The 20,224-nt window shown below is 41.6% G+C and overlaps 1 protein-coding gene across 1 annotated transcript; it reads right to left on the reverse strand.

The window, feature by feature from the left end:
* Nucleotides 1–1,864: 1,864 nt before the first annotated feature.
* Nucleotides 1,865–20,147, reverse strand: thoc5 (THO complex 5). Its single transcript, XM_066689448.1, has 21 exons — nt 20,131–20,147; nt 19,991–20,025; nt 18,348–18,479; nt 17,698–17,841; nt 16,785–16,898; nt 16,471–16,568; nt 16,135–16,281; nt 15,468–15,582; nt 14,621–14,753; nt 13,724–13,801; nt 13,517–13,557; nt 11,595–11,694; nt 8,404–8,512; nt 8,067–8,168; nt 7,789–7,885; nt 6,853–6,964; nt 4,510–4,613; nt 3,446–3,533; nt 3,067–3,182; nt 2,256–2,446; nt 1,865–2,067 (listed from the first exon to the last, which is right to left on the reverse strand). Exons 3-21 carry the CDS (start codon nt 18,441–18,443, stop codon nt 2,004–2,006), a joined length of 2,049 nt encoding a protein of 682 aa, XP_066545545.1. The 5' UTR covers nt 18,444–18,479; nt 19,991–20,025; nt 20,131–20,147; the 3' UTR covers nt 1,865–2,003.
* Nucleotides 20,148–20,224: the final 77 nt, after the last annotated feature.

Genomic DNA, 20,224 nt, shown 5'->3' on the forward strand with positions numbered 1-20,224 from the left:
TCCTTGGACTTCATGGCTTGGTTTGTGCTCTGACATGCACTGTTAACAATGGGACCTTATATAGAAAGGTGTGTGCCTTTCCAAATCATGTCCAATCAACTGAATTTACCACAGATGAACTCCAATCAAGTTGTAGAAACATCTCAAGGATGATCAGTGGAAACAGGATGCACCTGAGCTCAATTTTGAGTGTCATGGCAAAGGCTGTAAATACTTATGTACATGTGCTTTATTTTAGATTTTTAATAAATTTGCAAAGATTTCAAACTTCTTTCACGTTGTCATTATGGGGTATTGTTCATAGAATTTTGAGGAAAATAATTAATTTAATTCATTTTGGAATAAGGCTGTAACATAACAAAATGTAGAAAAAGTGAAGCGCTGTGAATACTTTCCAGATGCATTGTATGCATGTGGTATTCAGATTGTATTACTGCCTTCTTGTGTAAACTGTCACCCAGGATAAGGCCGTTTGCGAAGAAATAAGAAAAAGGATAGATATTTCACTCCAGGTAGAAAACTGATATAATAGGAATGGTCATGGAAAACGTTCTGACGACCCTCAAGATATGTGGTATTTTCTCCAGCCACCCATCAACAGGCTTGAATAATGTGCTCTCTCTTCCAGACCTGAGTTTGTCATCCTTCAGTAATTAAAGCACCAAGACTGACTACAAACACACAGCTTCATTGTCCTCAGCCAGAAAAAGCCAATTAATCTCCTTGCCATCTCACTAGGAACTGTTCTCAAAGGTTGTTGCCATTTTAAAATAAATGGATTGATTGATTGATTTTAAGTGTGTGTAACTAGAACAAACTCAAGTTATGAGAGAGATGCAGCCTAAGAAGCACTCCACAATGCAGCGATTTTGAAACACCTCTTATCCCCAGTGACATTTAAACTTAATGAGCACACATTAAGCACAGTGAGCACACTTTTTGTGCATCTCTACAGCAATTGCTATGCCCGCCCCCACCCACTATGATGTCAAGGCAGGCTGAGAAGTGCGAATAAAAGAAAAGTGCATTAGCAATGATTGGGCACTTCAGTGTAGGAGACTTAGTGCTTAGTGAGGGAGGGAGCGAGCCAAATGTGCATGCCAGACCGACTGAGGGCACAGGAGTGTGTGTGTGTGTGTGTTTGCGTTCTAACAGTAATACCTTGGCTGACTGCAGCAGAGGTGTGCGTCAGAGACCTAGTTTGTGCTTCTCCCTTGACTAATTCGAACCCAGAGTACCCAAGCAAGTTTCACACACATACACTGTGCCATTTGACTGATGGACACAAGTCCTTATAAGCCCTGTGTGTGTGTCTGCATTAGTAAATATGTTGCGTCTTTAAGTCTTTACCAGTCAGGCAGTCTCCAGGGAGCAGGGGAGCTGGATGGCGTGCTTCCCCACTTTTGCAGAGGGCTTCTTTTCAATGACTCAGCGAGCACTCAAGATGCGGTACGTCAGAATGCTAATCAGCGCTGCTGTAATGGGCCTGCAGTGCAGCTATTTATATCTGCTGTGTTGCTTTCTGCAGGTCGCGGAGACAGGAGCAGGCAGGGGGGAGACTGCAGCACACCTGAACAGCATCCAGTACAGCCTGCCACTTCCAATAAAGCAGCATTGCAGTCTCCATTTACCCCACAGGGACCTTGGAAATGGCCAAACCCCATACATCAACGAGGAGTGGCTGTAAACCGCACATCAAAAATATTGTAGTTTAATATCCCTGTGTCAGTCCCATGACTGTGTCTGCAGCAAGACCCCTGAACTCAGCGACCATTCAGTTTTGTATACATTCATACTTCTCCACTTTGCACAACATACATACTGCAGGTCCCAGCCCTGGAATGTGAAATGAACAATCTGGAGATTGAGAGGGACAAAATAGTTTAATTGTTCAATCTAGGAAGAGAAGGAATCCATATAAAAGCTCCACAGTAGCAGAGATTTACAGTGATGGAGATGGAGCAGGGTGTAGTCCTGACCCACAGGGCTCGACAGAGGTGGGATCAGCGGTGACTGAAGAAGCCTTGAGGGTGGTTATATTTGAAGGGCTTCAGGCGGTTCGGACCCCTGGAAAATAAAAAGCACAGGTTAGAGACAGCGAGAGAGATGGAGTACATCTTTGTAATGTTAAATTCCTCTTTTCAACTCACGCTTCAAATCACCTCCAAATGGAAACTTCTCGATTTTTCAAAGAAAGAGATTGAAAACCAAGCCAGTGAAAAGTGCTCTAGAAACAGAGCGAGGGGAGTACTGACCGCACTGTGCGCAGACACATCTTCTCACGGGGGAACTCGAGTGGCCCCTCCACACTGTCGTCCTGGCTCTCGGTCTCCAGGTAGACGTCCAGACAAAGGCAAAGTCGCTGCAGCTGATTGGTCAGAAGCTGGTAGCCTGGGTGGGGCCCTTGCAGCTCAGACTTGAAGACGTTGACCTCACTCTCCATGGCCTGAGGGGGTTTAAATCATCATGCACAAATGAGTTAACAATATGGTCTACAAAGAGCATGAAATTTCTCCGTCAACAAGCAGAATGCGGGCAATAGCCTACTCATGGAAAGAGCATGCAGCTACATACAGAAGCTTACATCAATCCTGGGTAATAAAAAGATGGTAGACAAACTTTGATAAACACAAGGTGACACTATTTGTTCAAGGACAAGATTATGCATTCAAGTTTTCTTAGGTGTGAAACTGAGGGGGTGGGTGAGTGATGTGCTGAAGGACAAACCTAGGGGTGATCACAATATGCCAGATGGGTTTATGAGATGAATATGCTGTTGCATATTAAAAAAAGGTACCAGCGATAAGGTTTCAAACCTATTGTCTTTTCCTCTCAAGATTATATAATAGGAAGAGTACATGTCTCCCATCCATCATTTTAATGGGTGCTGCGGTGAGCTGCTGCAGGGCTTCGTGACTGAAGGATGTGGTTTCAGCCTTCTCCACCAAGTCATAAACTGCACACCTGTTGCTAATGAGTTCTAAAACTGGCAAAAGGAGTAATGGGAACTGAGGACAGGACAGGGACTTTTCCCCACCCTGCCCGGGCAGCTGAGCCCACTCTTACCCTCAGGTTGTCGTCTGTCCGCCCGCTGCGCTCCCCCTTCCAGCTGAGAGACAGGGAGAAGAGGGGTGGTACTTCTGCATAGCGAGGGTTCAGGACAATGGAGGCCTGCAGCCGGGCTATGGAAGAAGACAGAAAACGTCAACACAGCCAAGGTCAGAGATTAAGGTTCATGCCATCACTTAATGGTTAACATAGGTAGGTACTGGAGTTTAAAATTTATTTGCAAAAAATCAAAAAACAAATAGTGAACAAGGTGCATGCAAACTCAGTTGTAGAAGGGATCTTTTTCATCATTCAGTTAAAACACAGTGGAAATGTTTCCAGGATGGGCATTAACTCATATAAGACAGAATTGCTTTTTCTACGGCAGCCTACTCACCTGTGCCCCTCTCGATGAGTGCCATGAAGTAGAGGTCACTCTCCTGGGCCAGGCCTGTGTTCACCACAGGCTGAGTGAAGGGCAGCTCCTGGGAACAGACAGAGGCATCACTACAGCACACACAGCCACTACTCCGATTCCAGGATCTACCCATAATGTTATAAAAGCATGCAATGACTCAAAAGCAGCACAGAATGGCCCAAGCACTGAAATTAGACCAATGGGAGGATTTGATCAGAACAATCCAAGTCTGCAGACCACCAAGGATGTGCAGGGAGTGCTGTGATATGAGAAGATCCCACCTGACTTCTACCAATCCTGCCCTATAGCCAATGATTGCCATTAACCAATCTGAAAACCAAACCTCTTGTATTATTCGAGCTATAAACAGTTGGCCAAATACTGGCAGGTTATTTTCAATTCACATGATTGGCTCCATCAAATTACTAACAGTACAAACATGAATTGTGCTAACCAATGCATTCATGTAGACATTTAAATGCATTCTGTCAAATCAGTCCCATTTTTTTATTTTGTAATTAGCTTCTGTAGTAAAGGCATCACATTTGTATGAACAAAACTTGAAATTGTACACAGATGTCATTTGCATTTACATTGAAATATATTTTACAGCAATTCACCTTCCCCACCCCCACCCCTCCTTCTATAATTCAGGTGGATTGCATGTCAGTTGAAAATGTATGCTAATATAAATCCTGGGTTCACAGAACTGAGACTTTAGCCCTGCAGCCATCTGAACTAAGGAGTTTAAACTCAATTTCTGCTTGGATTTCTCTTGAAATGTACTTTGAGCTTAAAGGGGCTACACAATATACCTGAGCACTTTAAAGTCAGGACTCTCGGAGAGGGAGGAAGCTGCAGGCTCCAGTGTTTAATACTTAGGTTCTTGTAAACATACAGAAGTGTAACTGGTCAGCAGGGGGACATTTTCAGTGAATGTTGTTCTGTGCTCAGATATGTGTGCAGTTTATAGTATTTAATCTAGACAAAGCAGCTCCAGGAAGCACAGTTCCCCCCCCCGATTGGGTCAGAGATCTACATACCACATACTCCTGGTAGGTCATGGTAGTCCACTTGGCCAGTCGAGAGACCACCTTGGCTGGGAAGAGGTGCTGACATTCATTGGACACTGGAATAATGCTGTGCTCTGAAATGCACACAGTTAAGATTAGACTGAGGTAGAGCCAAGTTATAATTTATTATCTTCAATTGCAATTCAAGATATCGTTAAATCATTTACAGTTCTCTAAAGGAATTTGAGATATTTTGTTTAGCTCCATTTACAGTTATTTTGAATTTAAAGAACTCAAATATATCTGGAGATATCTGAAAAAAAAAATCCTGTTTAATTTGAGACATTTGAAAATCATTTCAAGATATTTTGTAAATTACTTTCCTATATGTTGGCTTAGATTATCAGTTCCCATTTACTTGTTCAGTAACATAAATGAATGGCTAAGTGAACAGGAAGTGATTTCAGGCTAGATACAGAAATGATTTCCAGATCTCAAAATTATAACTTAGATTGCGTATTAGACAGGGCAGCCCCACCATTCTTATACATTGCAACAAATACTGATTATTCATCAATTATAAAGTTGAACAAAACGGAAACGTTTAGTCAGGTGTGAGGTGGGTTATATATATTTTAACAAGCAATATTAACTTCCATTTGCAATTACAGTGAGTTCCTTCTTACAACTATTAATACACTAGTGTAATAAGGACATTTCTACTTGTGATGAGCACTAAGATTACGGGAATCTGGGATCTGGGAAAAACAAAACAAAAAGAAACCTTAAAATGGTATAATCACACAATCAAAGCAGCATTCCACACTTATAGCTATAGAAGACAGCCCAGGTCCAGTGCATCACAGAATACAACATCCATGTGTTTCAGATCATTGTGCAACTGTCATTAGTTTCCCTCCTTTACTGCCCACTCCTGGCAAGGGAAGGGAAGGAGTCTTTGCCAAGCATTGCTGTGCAGCAGTGAGGTTTGCTGCACCAGTTATGTTAAATGGCTTTAGCAGCAAACACATGCTCTGTGAGAACACACATAAGAGGAGAGAACCAGAACTACAAATGCTCGTGTGTGAAATGCCGACAAAGCCTTCTAAAACTAAATCAACACTGCAGTCCCAACGTCAGCATATGCAGCTCTCTCACTGCTCTGGTTGAAGGAGGATCATCCATCACTAGATCATTTTTTTCCTTTCCCCCCTGCAAACCATCTGCTTTGAAAACTATTTGTACGGCTCATTTTCCAGATGCAATTAGTCCTCTGCAAAAAGCACTGATCAGACAGGCAGCGCTGAGAGCAAGCGCAGAGCCCCGAGTGGCGGTATGAGATGCCTGGGGTCATTTCTGAATTTCACACACACTTGTCTTACCTAGGCTTTTAACTCAAAGCTTGGGGCTTAATTGGACCCAGTGTATCAAGGACGGGGAGGCCGACTAGCAGTATATCTACGCCACCGTATGCACTAATTGGAAATAGAATGAGCAGAATAGGAAGGCAGACAACTACATTTAACTAAACACTACACCTATAGATCATACATCGATAGTCCTTTAACAGTTTGTGATCAAAAGCAAATTTTGCAACAGTAGAACCCAGGTGTTTTACAGTCTAGTACATGGAGAGAATGTCTTAAAGTCCTATGATTTAGCTGAACCTCATCATTTCCCCCTTTGGACATGATGAGGGGGGGTGATGACTCATGGTTTCTTAGCTCCATGGTTCCTTAGTACCAAGTTCCATGGTGGTTCTGCTTTTCCTTCCACCTGGGCTCTTATTTGGTGGAGTGGGCTAATTATCCACTTCACTGAACCAATGTATCCACTTTCCCGGGTCTACTGAAGGAGATGACTGAAGAGAGTGCTATAAGAACAGCGACATACAGGTTTGTTGGGAAACCAATACATTGGAAGTAACATAGAAGATGTACTTGCTTATGTGGTATTTGCATTGTGAGGATGGGTTCAATTTGTGTGGTTCAATTAATCATTTGGGCCCCTTGCCCTGTCCAGTCCAGTCCAGGTTTTTGATCCAGCTAAAACTTGGCCTACTATGTGCATACTTTGTAAAATTTGCATCTGCTGCATGCCAAGTATAATCATAACGTCCATGTTGGGTGAAAGTGATGGGGCCCCAAGGTCAGGCCAGTGAAACGCTGCCGTAACACATTCAGAGAGAGGGAGGCATGAAAGCTGTCTGATGAGTCTGGGTCAGTTCTGTGATGGACAGCAAACGGGGGAATAAAAGCCAGGAGACACTGCAGTCTCATAGCAGCTGGCAGCTGATGGGTGGCACAGGGCTGGGACAGTGTGGAACTCAGAGTGGCAGAGCAGCACACAGACTGCCTGCAGCAGTGAACTCACCCAAGGAAGCAAACTGCTTATGTAGGGCCAGACGAGACTGCAGGCGGTTTCTTAACAGCTTCATGGTCGTCTCCATGTGACTGGCGCTGAGAGAGCTCCCCCTGGAGGTTCCCTGTGGCATTACAGACAGCCAAATGAGAATCAGATGAAGACTTGGCAAACAAAAATGACGCATTAAAAAAAAAAAAAAAAAAAAAAAAGCAGTTTCCCCAGAGTCCAGTCAAAAGCAGAGGTCTAGCACACTCCCAGTCATAGACTACTCAGAGCCAGATGAGGCACTTTTGAACAATATATGTGAAGCATACATCTTGAGAAAAGTGCATGTACATTAAAATCACTTGAAGAAATAGCTAAATTATCCAAGCGCATTTGTAGCACCAAATGTGACAGTAATTTCTATTTAGCTCAGTCTTCTTTTCTACAGGATCTTTTTACTTAGGATTTGCTCTCTTGCGCCATGTGTATAGCCATATTTATCTTTAATACATACAGTTGAAACAACCTTATATTGAGCTCTGCATTGTCACCTTCTTTTCTCAATAACAAAAGGTGAATAACCCCAAAATAACTGACATGTCAACTAAAATGTTACAGATGGCTGTGACGCCCCCTGGAAAACAATTGCAGGAGCTCTGACCAAATTATCTGTGGCAAAAAGAAATGGCCGATTTGTACACAACTAAAACCCACGGATATAAGGATAAGGCCACGTGAAAATCTGGTGATTTTAAATTGCATGTGAAGTGAGCTACACACACACACACAGGAAGCTGTTCAGCTGTTCACCCGTGTGTGTTTTGTTGTGTAACAATATAATTTCTGAAACTCCTTGCAGTTCCCAGTCTTAACTTCCAACACCTCACAACACTACACAGTATGATGGGAAGTCTGTAGCAGGGCCTAGGGGAAGTGATAGTGAGAAGGGGAACTGGTTACCTCAGGTCTGTCAGTAGGAAACTGCAACCCCCCCAGATTCTGCACCCAGATATAGGGGTGTCCCAGCTCCGTCACATAGTCGCCGAAGGTCACAATCCTGCAGGGCAGACAGCGCACACACAGAGGGGATTGTCAATGAGCAGCCTGGGTTACAATCAAGAGCTATCCTTGATCAAAGAGGGACAGACTGAGGCAGGGTACACAGCATTCTATGATTAAATAATTCAACTCTGGATTCTCTCCCCCCTCCATCTGGTACGGGCTATGTGAAACCTTACCCCACTTTATCAAACTGGTAGCGGTTGGCAGGATTAGGTGTCTCTGTGCCAAGATCCTTGGTGTACAGACAGTTCAGCAGGGTCTCAGGGTTCAGCAGTTCCCTGTAGGAGAAAGACAGGAGAGGAAATAATCAGAAAACGTTTGGTAGTGCACTGTACATACAAACTTCTGGGAATTAGGATATTCAGAAACTCTTTCATGCAGTTAGTTAGAGAGAAAGATCTCAGTTTGGAATCAGTAATATTATTATTCCCAATTTGGAATTGCCAATTGTTAATCAAACTGGCTTTCCAAAAAGGGGGTCCGAGAGCAGGGCAGACACAGCAGAGAGCCTACCCTGCACTGACGGCCCCGGGCAACTCTGTGCCCGTTGACACCTTTGCCTTCACAGTCATAATGTTCAGGTTCATCAGGTAGTAGAAGAAGAGGTGCAGCACACTGCCATCTAGAGAGAGTGGAGAGAATGACAGCACTGTATCAGTTTGTAGCATCACCTTTCCAGAGTTTCAAGAGCATACAAATTCCCTTTGTGTGGAGACTAGTACACTAGTACACTAATGGGACTGACACTTTTTTTTTTTTTTTTAAGATCTCTTTATGCAGGCCAACTAAGTGGTCACAATGAATACCATTTAACAAAACACAAATTAGAATACACTCATACATAAAGTAAATTAAACTACAACCATGTACAAAAATGCAATACACGATTGTGTTAAGGGATGGTTGAAGTAATGTAAGTAGTTCAAGAAATGTAGAATTAAGAGTATTTATCAGGTCTATCAGCAGGCTTTTGAGTCAGTGTCTTGCGACCATTTGCTTCCATCAATTGTGCTGTGCTAACAAAACAAATTCAAATTTCTTCAAACTCACACACACAGAATTAAAAAAGGTTTTGATGGATTCATATGACTCTGGGTGAGTAAGCAATCAGGCTAAAATGCCAGAATACCAAAGTATCCCTTTAACTATTTTGCACAGCCCCCTGCATTTGCCAACCGTGTTGTTTTGAGGGGGACTGCAGTGTGGGCTGCAAAAAATTGTTTTGGCAAATGAAGTTGCCATCAAGCGGTTTTGTTTCCAAATGTTAGTATGTGGGTTGCAAGTGACAGGCCTGGCTGGCAGGAGATCTCAGACCAGAGGATAACAAGCAAGATGAAATTCTAAGTTCAGTCTAATATGAATAATAAAAAAAGACAAGATTCTAAAGCAGGACTACTGTCTGTTAAATGGTGATTACAGCTCACCCAGAGTATCCAGGCACTCGACTGCTCGACCCTCAGCCACAAGGGTGTGCCTTTGAACAACGATAAAATGACTCACTCAATATTCACAGCCACAGGTCTGTGCATCAGCCTCAGCCCAGCACAATGACACAGCAGCTACCACTGCCTTAGTGCAGTCCCCCATTGCCGCACACAATGGCATTGTTGACAGTATGAGTATCGGCCATGCCAAACACCCGGCTTTCAGTTTAAATGGGTTACAACTGAACTGCATATCCAAGCATCTATACTTGAGATGGAAAGACCTGGTCTATGGTACATTGCTGTAGCCATTCAGCCTCACACAATTTCATTTGTTACATTACAGTACAACTGAAAGTCACATGTAAACACATGATGTGAATGAAATTGTTTAGCATCAGGGTCTGAGTTACAGTGGCACCACTGCTGCAGGACAGTAGATTTTTCCAGAAGGGAATCCATCATTTAGAGTTTATTGTTCAAATCACCAAGTGAAAATTGGGCTGTAAGTTTAAGAGAAAATTCATTCAGAAGATGTCTAAAGAAAGGAGGTTCCACCATTTGCTCAAAGCAACCCCTCTGAAATCAATCCTATATTCTATAATGGCAACCAGTCAAATTGCTTTCATTCTTCAATTATCTAAAACAAGGAAAACCACAGCCCCATCCTGGTAAAATCTCCCAACAAAAAGATTCCTCTTCAAACACCTGCAAAGGCCCCACATGCTACGGTCCAACCCAAACCATAAAAAGAAAACAACTCTTATTTAACTTATGTGACCCGAGTACACAATCCCAATTAAAATCCAAAGTCGTCAACAAAGTTAAAAATAGCAAAGCTCAAACGGACACAGCTCTTTCCTAATTCCATTTGATCTGTACCTGTACCCACAATTAATCAGTTGCAGTTTGGCCTCTTTAGATTGTAGAATCAAATTTATCGTGGTCCCCAGTCACTGGCTGATCTTGGCAATCACCCATTGGCAGCACATAACTAGTCGGGACTGGGAATGCTGAATACCACAGATCAAGCACAAATTGTGCTATGAATGAAGATCAATAGAGAATAAAACCAAACACAGATTCATCATAGGGGATTTCACATTAGTATTATAGTGGCCGTACAATCTATGTCAAGGAATCTGGAGTCACATCAGTTGGATTGACGGGAGAAGAGTTCAATATATCCACAGTAGGATGGAATGGAGCAGAAATGGAGTGATCAGATGTGAAAAGCAGTCTGCTATAGCCCCGTTTGACCTTGAGAAGAAGAATAAAGAACTAAAGGCAGCGGTGCTGCTGCCAGGGCCTCAAAGATTGCTGTGTGCAGAGCAGCGAGAGAGAGAGAGACAGACACCAAGGAGATGATACTGAGAAAGAGGAGAGAGAGAGCGCTAAGGATAATGTTACGCCTGCATTGCAGAGCTCCCCTCCCTGGACTCTCAGCACGTCATAAACCCATAGCTGCGAGACACTAGACAGCGATCAACACACTGGTTAGAGAACAGCGGGGAGCAGAAACAGCAGGGGACTACAGATATGCGGTTTGCAAAAGAGATGGTGTTGATTACAGCTGTGAGGTTTATCATTCTTATTGATCAATTATAGTCAGATGATGCCACAACATGCTTAAGATTTCAGAATACGGTAACCATAAAACCCTCTTCCAGGCAGGATTTGTGGACTGAAAACAGTATGCACCATACCAGTTTATACTGCTTTCTACACTACCTGTCACTGTCATTCTACAGTAGGAGACCAAGTAACACTGTAATTGTAATTCAGACTTAAACTGCTGGAAGTGTCATTTTAATTATGATTGACCCTGCTTTGCATTGTGGGCTTTGAATTGTTTACTCACATGACACAGGCCAATTAAACTAATCCATTAATATAGTATCAGGAGATGGTAGATGAATATGCAGCACTTCAGATGAATAAGGTGTAACATGTATTCATTGTGCTTGGGTTTGCAGTAATTCTGCCAGATGCAGAGTCTACACTGTAATCTGGTTTGTTTTTGCCCCGGGAGCTCATCTACATGGTGAGCTAGTAAGGTTTAACATTTTTTGCCAATCAATTGTGCAGGTTTTGAGTGAGGCAATTGGCATGAAAGAAATTATTCAAGTCAAATGCTTTATTTGAGCCTCGTTTTCTCTTTTCATTATTGCCACTATTCTCAATCACTCCAAATCTGAGCAGTAAGCCAATAACAATTTGGGTTTGTGCTAGGGAACAAAAAGGAGCCAAATCCAGTCATGCACCCCGTCCCTCCCTCACCTTTACACTTGAGGTCGACACAGACAGACAGGGGGTGGCGCTTCAGCATCTCCCGCCGTTTGTCGTCCAATTGACCACCCAGGGTGGGCCGCCGACGCTTCTGCAACCAATCAGAACACAGCAGTGTTAAAGGGATGGGGTGCTGGGGCCGTTTGCTAGGATTACCTGAATTAAAGACTTAAGACTGAGATTGCGATTGCGCTGTCGGACATGAGACGCATCAAAGAACGTCGATAGTATTCGTGTAATGCAAATTTCCGCAGATCTGCACGGCTCCACCAATGGGATTGGTTGGATCCTGCAGATCTACGCAAATATGCACTACAAGAATGCAAATACCTTTCACCACAAACCCTGCAGAAATCGATGTAATTGGATGACTTATTTGTTAATTTTATATATTCGTTTTTATTTTAAAAAAATAGAATTGCCAATCATTTAAGTAACAATAATTGTGCATCATAGATTTAAATTATATTTTTAAAAATAATGCATGTAATTATTTAATAAAGCATTGACAATGCTAAAGTGTCAATCTAGAATTCTATATCTATAGTTTTGACAATGCTGTTCACAGCTTCATTGTGTAATGAAAGTTGAAATTCGCCTAGTACGGGCCAGTAGTACTTTTCATACAGCTTAACATGTCCCTCTTGATTTCTGCATAATCTTTTGTCTCACAACCACAGCTCGCCTCCCGCAGCAGCTTCTCAGAGCTGTGCCGGGCTGTGCGATTCTGTGCTGATTTCTGTGGGTAGGGCTTAGTGGCGTCAAACAGAAAAACTCCAAGAACACGCAAATTTTTTTCTTGCTATCAATCTATTCATTTTTATGTTTTTCTTTTTTTTATTATTTTGCAGTTTAAATTGATTTAAGCAAAACTACCTCTACTATTACACTCCAAAAGGCTTACAACAGTGCATACAAACTTTGCAGATCTAGGTCAAGTAAATATGTAATAAAGCTTCAAAAATATTATCCTACAAAAATACCTCCTAGTAGTTTAGACAATTCTCAAACAGACTCCAGCACCATGAAAATCAGACACGCAAGTCAAATTTTGTGTAGAAAAGTGTAAAAGAAAGCCACTTTGAATATTTGATTTTATTCTGACAAAGATACCTGTGAAGAGTGCCTGGGCAAAATGTGTTGCTTATAGCAGTATTTGAAGGATCTAGATAAAATTTGCATTTATCTTCTGGGCTAACAGGCCGATCCAGGTTAAAAGTGATAGCTACACTGACAGTGTTCAGTCATCTTTGCTGCAATGTTCAGTGTTGTATTGTACTGGGTAAGCAGAGTACATGGTTGATTTACTACTGGTTTAGCATAATACAGGGTGGTAATGTAATGTATCAGTTAGGCATAGTGTATGGTTGAGTTACAATCTATTGGTTTACTTTACTGCACGATTGTGTTGTAGAGGTTTAGCACAGTACACAGTTGAGTTGTAAAATATTGATCAGAATTGTATTAGTTTAGAATAGTGCTAGGATGTTTGATGTGCATTCTAACAGTCCCAAAATACAGAAGGGTTAGGTCCTCCCTGGCAACTACACAGCGATAAAGAGAAAGCGTAATGGATGCTCACTGCACCTTATGATTCAGATGTGCTCCCAAAAGCGATGCAGTTTAGGGTTTTCAGCAGCCGTACTACAATGACATCTAGTGGCTTCTCACATCCAAAACAGCAGCCTTTGTCTTCTAGCCTGCAGTGCATTTACATGGGCTATACACACTGTGACCAGCACACACTGAACTGCGTGTCATCACTTGGAACGCATAATATGGTCTTTAATTGAATATTCACTGGCAATAAATCAACATGACTTCTGGTAGCTATTATTTAAAGGTTTTTTGGTTCACTGCGCAACTATTAAGCTAGATAAGTCTGCAGCCCCTGGCCTTAAGTCCACACTCACCGTGTTTTGTTCCTCCTCAGCATCTGAGTCACTCTCATCATCTGCAAAACAAGGACTCCATTACCAGCCTGTCACTTCCAAACTTCTCCGTACCAAACCAGTGAGTGATCAAGTCAGGAATCCATAGATCATTTGGAACAACCGAGTATCATTCGACTCGGGTCTTGCTCAGATGATATAAAACCCACATGCTGTGCAACCACTCACCTTGGGAATCCTCTGGTGGCTTAGCAAGGGCCTTGGCCTCATCCACATCTCCACTGATGGACACAGATAGACTCTTGTCTGAAACCAAAAATAAACACCCCCCAGAATTGGGATTAGAGACTGCTGCAATTATTTTGTCAGGTGCCTACTATATATCAGAGTAGGCTATATTGCTTCTCCTTGACTCTAGTGGAAAAGAGAGAAAGTCATCCAGTTAATCTCAGATGTGTTCTATAGACAAGCTTAGGACTCAGGCAAGGAGATGTGTTGCAATTTAATTCTCCTCCCACTCTGGTTCATATAGAAGCCATCACCATAAAATGAATTTGCCGACAGTACACTATTGCGTATATTTACATAATGTGTTGGGGGCGCTTTTGAGCAATGAGCGAGTAAGACACGTTCTCTGTAAGCTCCTGCAAATGCTTTTATAATTTAAGGGTTAGAACAGTTCTTTTAAATTATTCCTTTACTTTGAAAAACACATTTCAGTGCCGTTATATTTACTGACTCACTCGAAGTCTGTTTAATGCGCAGTACAAGAGGCAAGAGATCTGTCTGAGGAAGGCCAAGCCTCAACACTCTCTACTACTGAAGAGGCACGGGCTGCTGCTGGTGCTCAATTGCCGACTAACGCCAGAGTGCTTTAGGCCATATCCCTACTATCCCTACTAAGAAGTTGTTTCGCTTAAAGCAAAAATATGTGACACAGCTTCTCTTTCTATAAAGGGAGAGATTTCTGCTTAAATGTAAATATAAAGCAATTGTATTGAATGTGATTTTAAACGTGTTTATGTTTTACCTGTATTAATACAAACATATATCATGTGTATGTGTCCTAATTACATCTGCACACTGTGTTCGGGAGTGAAGGAGAGAGGCAGGAGGGATACCCACCACAAGCCTGTCCGTACGCATCGACCTGCACCAGCAGGACGTAGAGGGGGGGGGGCAGGTGGCGCGCCACCTCGTTCTGCTTCTGTGTTTGCTCAAAAGGCATGGACAAGTACTCCTGGACTGGCAGAGAGGCCTGGCAGGATGAGGAGAGAGAGAGTAGTCACAACAGAGAATGTCTTTCATCAGATGCAGTTTACCAATTCATCAGCTTAGCAAAAAAAGGCTGAGGAGATTGAAACCTTTTACATTTAACTGTGGTCTAATGATGAGGTTTCAGAAGAGTAAACATATGACCAACTGTCAAGTGCTGAAATGTGTCCATTGAATAGTTATCAGATTCAAAACAAAATGATTTAAATTAAAGCCTGAGAAACTAAATTGTAAAAATAAAAAGGAACAGGGCCATTTAAAGTCCAATCCAAAAATGTGGTTATAACCAAATATGACCTCAGTTTTTTCTAGGCAATTTCGTTATTCATAAGATTTTAAGGTGAAAGAGGAATGGAATATAGCCAGGTCCTGCTCAATAAAAGACAGCAAGGTTTCCCACATCACTATTCAAAAATGCTGCCTGGCCAAACAAATACACAAGCGCCCCCTCCGTTCCCGATCACTACGACTATAACCCCGAAAATAGTAGGCAAAAATAGAGGAGACTAATTATGGATCACTTATTCAGATAAAAACATTTTGAACAACTGGGCAGAGATTAGGTTTAGAAGACCCTACTCAGTAGTTGCATGTAGTGTATGATGATATAATGATCACATGAAGTTGCTCCCTATCTACATTACACATCAGCAGGGTTGGGCAGACAGCAGGGGGCAGATTAAGATTCTGGGTTTACCTGCATGATGGCGTTGAGCCCAGGTTGTAGGCTACTCAGGTACTCCTTCTTGATCTCGATGCTCTTCAGGATTTTCTCCTTGCTGGCCAGGGAGTCCTTGTACTTCTCTGCCAGCCTGCAAGGCAGAAACGGGGAAGTTACATAGGAGATCATTGCACTGCCACTCCATAGCAAACAACGGGCGTCAGATCACAGTTTAAATGCCTCGTGCTGACTTCAGTTCAAGTGGGTGGATTCTGTAGTTTAAGCAAGGCCGAATTAACAAACTGTAAAATAATGTAATGTAATGGAAGCTATGTCAAGCACAGAGTAAGTTTCAAATGAAGACTTTTTTTTTTTTTTTACTACAACAGCATATTCTCATAATAAAGACATAAAAGTTAAATTAAATCTGCTGACAAGGTACCACTATGATCTAAACTAGTATTATCAGAACACAAGTAAAAGCAAAGAAAAAAAAAAAAAAAAACATACACTGGCATTCCTGTTCACAATATTTACTAATATATAAATATAATCAAGAGATTCAGTTATCCAGTACAACCCAGTCCATTTGCATTAGAGAATCCAAATCCATGTGAAAGAAAAATAAGCCCCTTCCCCACTTTTGCATTGAACTCAATTTTTATTCAACGAGAGCCCTCATGAATCTTGGGATGTATAGTACCTCTTCCGTTGTTCCAGCTCCCAGTCCAGACGAGCCAGCGTGAGTTGGTGGGGGTCATCCTTGGTGAGAGGGGGGCGGGAGATCTCCGTGGGGGCTTCCTGGTAGAACTCATCCACGCTGACAAGCTCGATCTCCTCATGCTTGGACCTGGGTAGGGAGGGGGACAATTTAACAGATGACAAAAATTTGGAAAAGTCAATACCTCCCTATGCAATCTAAGGCATTAGTCATGTCATTCTTGGGTTAAAAGCAATGCCAATTGCACGAAAGCATGACTAGGCCCCATTTAATGCCTAGATCTTTTCGGTCTTTGTGATGGGTCACACAGACACTCACTTGAACTCCAGGCACTTGCTGATCTCCTTCTGCAGGTGCATCACCTCATACAGCAGGTTCTGTAGCTGTAGGTGAAGCGCATCCACTTTCTGCTTTGCCTGGAGAGACAACGAGAGATTAGCTATTAATACTGAGATAGTAATAATTAGGTAGATGGTTGTTTCAAATAATGCTCATATAGGGTACAGAAAAAGAGGGAGAGAAAGGGGACAAGAGAGGAGGCAGAGACAAAGGATTGTCAAACGGGCAGGGGAGCTATAGCAAATAATAGTGGTGGGTTTATTACTCTCTCAGCATTGGTAGTGGGTACGAACCTCATGGGTCTGATCCCTGCCTTTCTTCAGCCTCATGTGAGCTAGACGGTTGAGCTTCTTCAGAGTCATGAAGTGGATGCAGCCCATCAAACGCTTCTCTTCTATCTCTGTCGCCTGCAACCCACAAACACTTCCTTATCCATTGGCCTGGTGACTTGTGAATGATACAATGCCATCGTGTGAGAGATGACATTAAAAACTGTCAATATAAAGGTAAGGCAAGAATGATGTCCCCAAAAATGTAGCATACAGCAGGGACCAAATACAGGATGTTACCCAGTGAAGCAATGTGCAAGATAAATGGATGGGTACACAAAGCAGAACACATTAACGAGTACAATACAATTTTTCTTCAGTGGCAGTCATGCTGTCCCTTTTTTTAAAACTGTAATTGTCTCGAAAAGTGAATCTAGTTGGTTTCTCAAATCACAGATCTGATGACCAATCACTGATTCATTCATAATTTCTTTCCACTAATAGGACACTATAACCTGCAATCAGGTAACACAGAGCAATGCACCAGTGAGATTAATTACAGAGTATTGTGTTAGAGTAGCTGAACAAGACATTTTAAAACAATATAGCTAACATGATTTGCTCTCAATAAGCCGTTCTTTGGAGAAATACATGACGGTGCACTAACTAGTTCACTCGGTGCATTGTTCTATCATTCTAAGAATTAATAAATGTGTGATTCCTCATTAGATCTCTGCGATATATCTGGAAAACTGACATGGATAACTACAGCCTTAAAGACAGTAGGGACAGCAGAAATGAACACTGACAGAAAGAAATCCTACTAAATGTGTATGTATTCTAATTATAGAATACTGCCGTTTCAGTGTGGATACATGTTTCCTGGGTGGTTGCCTGGTGTTAATAGTGAAAGAGAGATGCAGAAAGAGCTGCTCACGCTGTCCTTGCCACCGCTGGTCTTCAACTCATGAATTTCTGCCATCAGTTTGGCCAGGTCCTCACAGGTCTGCTTGTACAGAGCATAATCCTGGTTGGGGTCCCTGCTCTCCAGCTCCACCTCCTCACTGTACACCCTCACCTCCTACAGCATAAGGGATGCAAGTTCAATTTAAAAAATAAAGCTTTTTAGTATACATTTAAATTTTAAAGATTTCTAACTAGACTGAACGACAAGAAGCTTTTGAGTTTGACTAGGACTATGAGTGTTGTTTACCCTGAGGTGCTTGTAGTAAGAGTAACATTGCATTGCTTTATATGCATATATGAAAGTGTGTGTGTGTACTATATATTATAACCAGTTTTTTCTTGCGGGTCTGCTGATTAAATCTGGCTTAACAGCCCTGCACTTGTGAAAAGACCCGATTGTGAAGGCCCAGAAAAGGTGCATCAACTGAAAGTGCCAAGATTTTCCTTTCAACACTTTATAAAGCTTTGGAAATAAATAATTTGGTTATTTAATTTCTTTGTCAGTCCTCTGCTGTCACAATACTCGGCTGTTGCTTTGGAGATTTGGGTCAAGAGATATGGTGGCAGCCATGCCAATTCCAGCAGCGTCCTGAACTTGCACGCTGTGAGTTCAGCCCTCACCTGGTCTCCCTCCACTCTATTGCGTTTACTTTCGGGGGTGCTGCCCTCATTGCGGATTACTTTGGGCTTCCGTTTCTTCAGAGCGTCGGATGACATTCCCAGCTAACGGTGTGCACAGGCGAAAGGGGGTGCCTGGGGAGAGGGCACAAGACAGATCAGGACTGTGTCATGCTAAGAAACCTTAACAATTTTCAAGAACTTAAATATTTGTTAATGGCTTTAAATTATGCAGGACTCAGGCACACATACACAGAACTGGAAAGGCAATAAGATGTATTTTTTCAAAATGTATTCCTCCTACGATACTATTTCCTAACTAACTGTTTAGAAGTGGGATAGCTGGAGTTCTAAGCTGTAGTTCACAGCAAGACAAATATGAAACCTTAAGATATCCACCCCTGAGAGTTGCCCATCCCATAGTCAAGAAAGAGAGAATTGCAACTGGGATACAGTTAAATCTGAAAGAGGAGACGGGAGCTCAATAAGATAGTTACCAACTGAGAAACCATTACATCAGTGGTCCTCAACCCTGGTCCTGGGGGACCCACAACACTGCTGTTGTTTCAGCAACCAAGCAATTTAACTAATAATTTCCTAAATCAAAGCCTTTTGATTATTTTAAACAGTAAGGGTGTTAAGTGAAGTATAAAATTGGCAAAGGAACTTCTCATTAAAGAACCAACTTGTTGTCAGTTTCAAATTTAAAAAGTAAAATGGAGGCAAAAAATGATTACTTCAATTAAGGGTTCAATTAACTAATTGAGAGCTCAGCAGGGTAGGGGCTCCTCCAGGTCCAGCGTTGAGAACCCCTGTATTACATTAACACTCTCAGGAAGAGGCCAGTTAAGTATGAAACCTGTATCATGTATGAGCTCTGTTTTTGCATCACACTGATTCGCTATAAAACAGTCTTCCAGAGGAGGGATTTAATACTTCCACTTCACCAGTTAACACTTCACTCAGAGGAATCATGCATCTTAAGTGTGCGTTGAGGGGTTAGCAACGTCCCCTTGTCTTATTCACATTTAGATCATATAATCTATCGTATAAACAGGGTGCTTAGGAGATATACAGATTGATGTGTGTAGCAGACAAGTCATATCAATTTAAATAGTTAAATATATTATATTTATAGTAACTTTCGAGACATGTAAAAGAAACAAACCGTTCTACGTTGTGTATTAAAAAGTTGACTGCTTTATTTTCCATTAGATTTGACTAGATCTGCACCCCCAACAATATTTACTCATTGCTTCTTAATAAGCGATATATTACAGATAGAATTCAAACGTAAAACAAGTATTTCACCCAATGCATATATTTAAATAATTTGACCTAAACTTGAATTAGACGTGAAAAAACGAACAAAACACCAAACAAGTCATCAAAGAACAAAAATAAATAAATACTTTAAAAGTAACCCTATAATGTGATTATGTAACGATAATTGTACAATAGCGCAATTGGCAGCTAAGAGAGTCCAGATAAATGGGAAAATAAAAAGTTAATATCCTAATCCTATTTAAACAAAATGTTCAAACTACGGTACTTCAACTATGATTAGTTGCAACTTAAACGGTGTGCACTTACTTGTTTCCGTAAATGAAACCTACAAATACGTCATTGATAAATACTTTACTCACCTACAATCAATCCTGGGGTCGAACAGCTGCTTAAACTTTGTAAAAAAAAATAAAAATAAAAAAAGTTTGCTTGTAAAAAATATTTAAAAACAGACCATTACGTTAATTAAATTAAAAACAAATACAGTACACGCACATACCATGGAAGACACAATTTTATAATGAACTCTGACCCGGGTGTAGATTTTTCTTTTAACTCTGACCCGGATGTAGTTATTTTTCGCACTTGTTCGG

The sequence above is a fragment of the Amia ocellicauda genome, chromosome 17, assembly GCF_036373705.1.
Source record: "Amia ocellicauda isolate fAmiCal2 chromosome 17, fAmiCal2.hap1, whole genome shotgun sequence".
Classification (NCBI taxonomy): domain Eukaryota; kingdom Metazoa; phylum Chordata; class Actinopteri; order Amiiformes; family Amiidae; genus Amia; species Amia ocellicauda.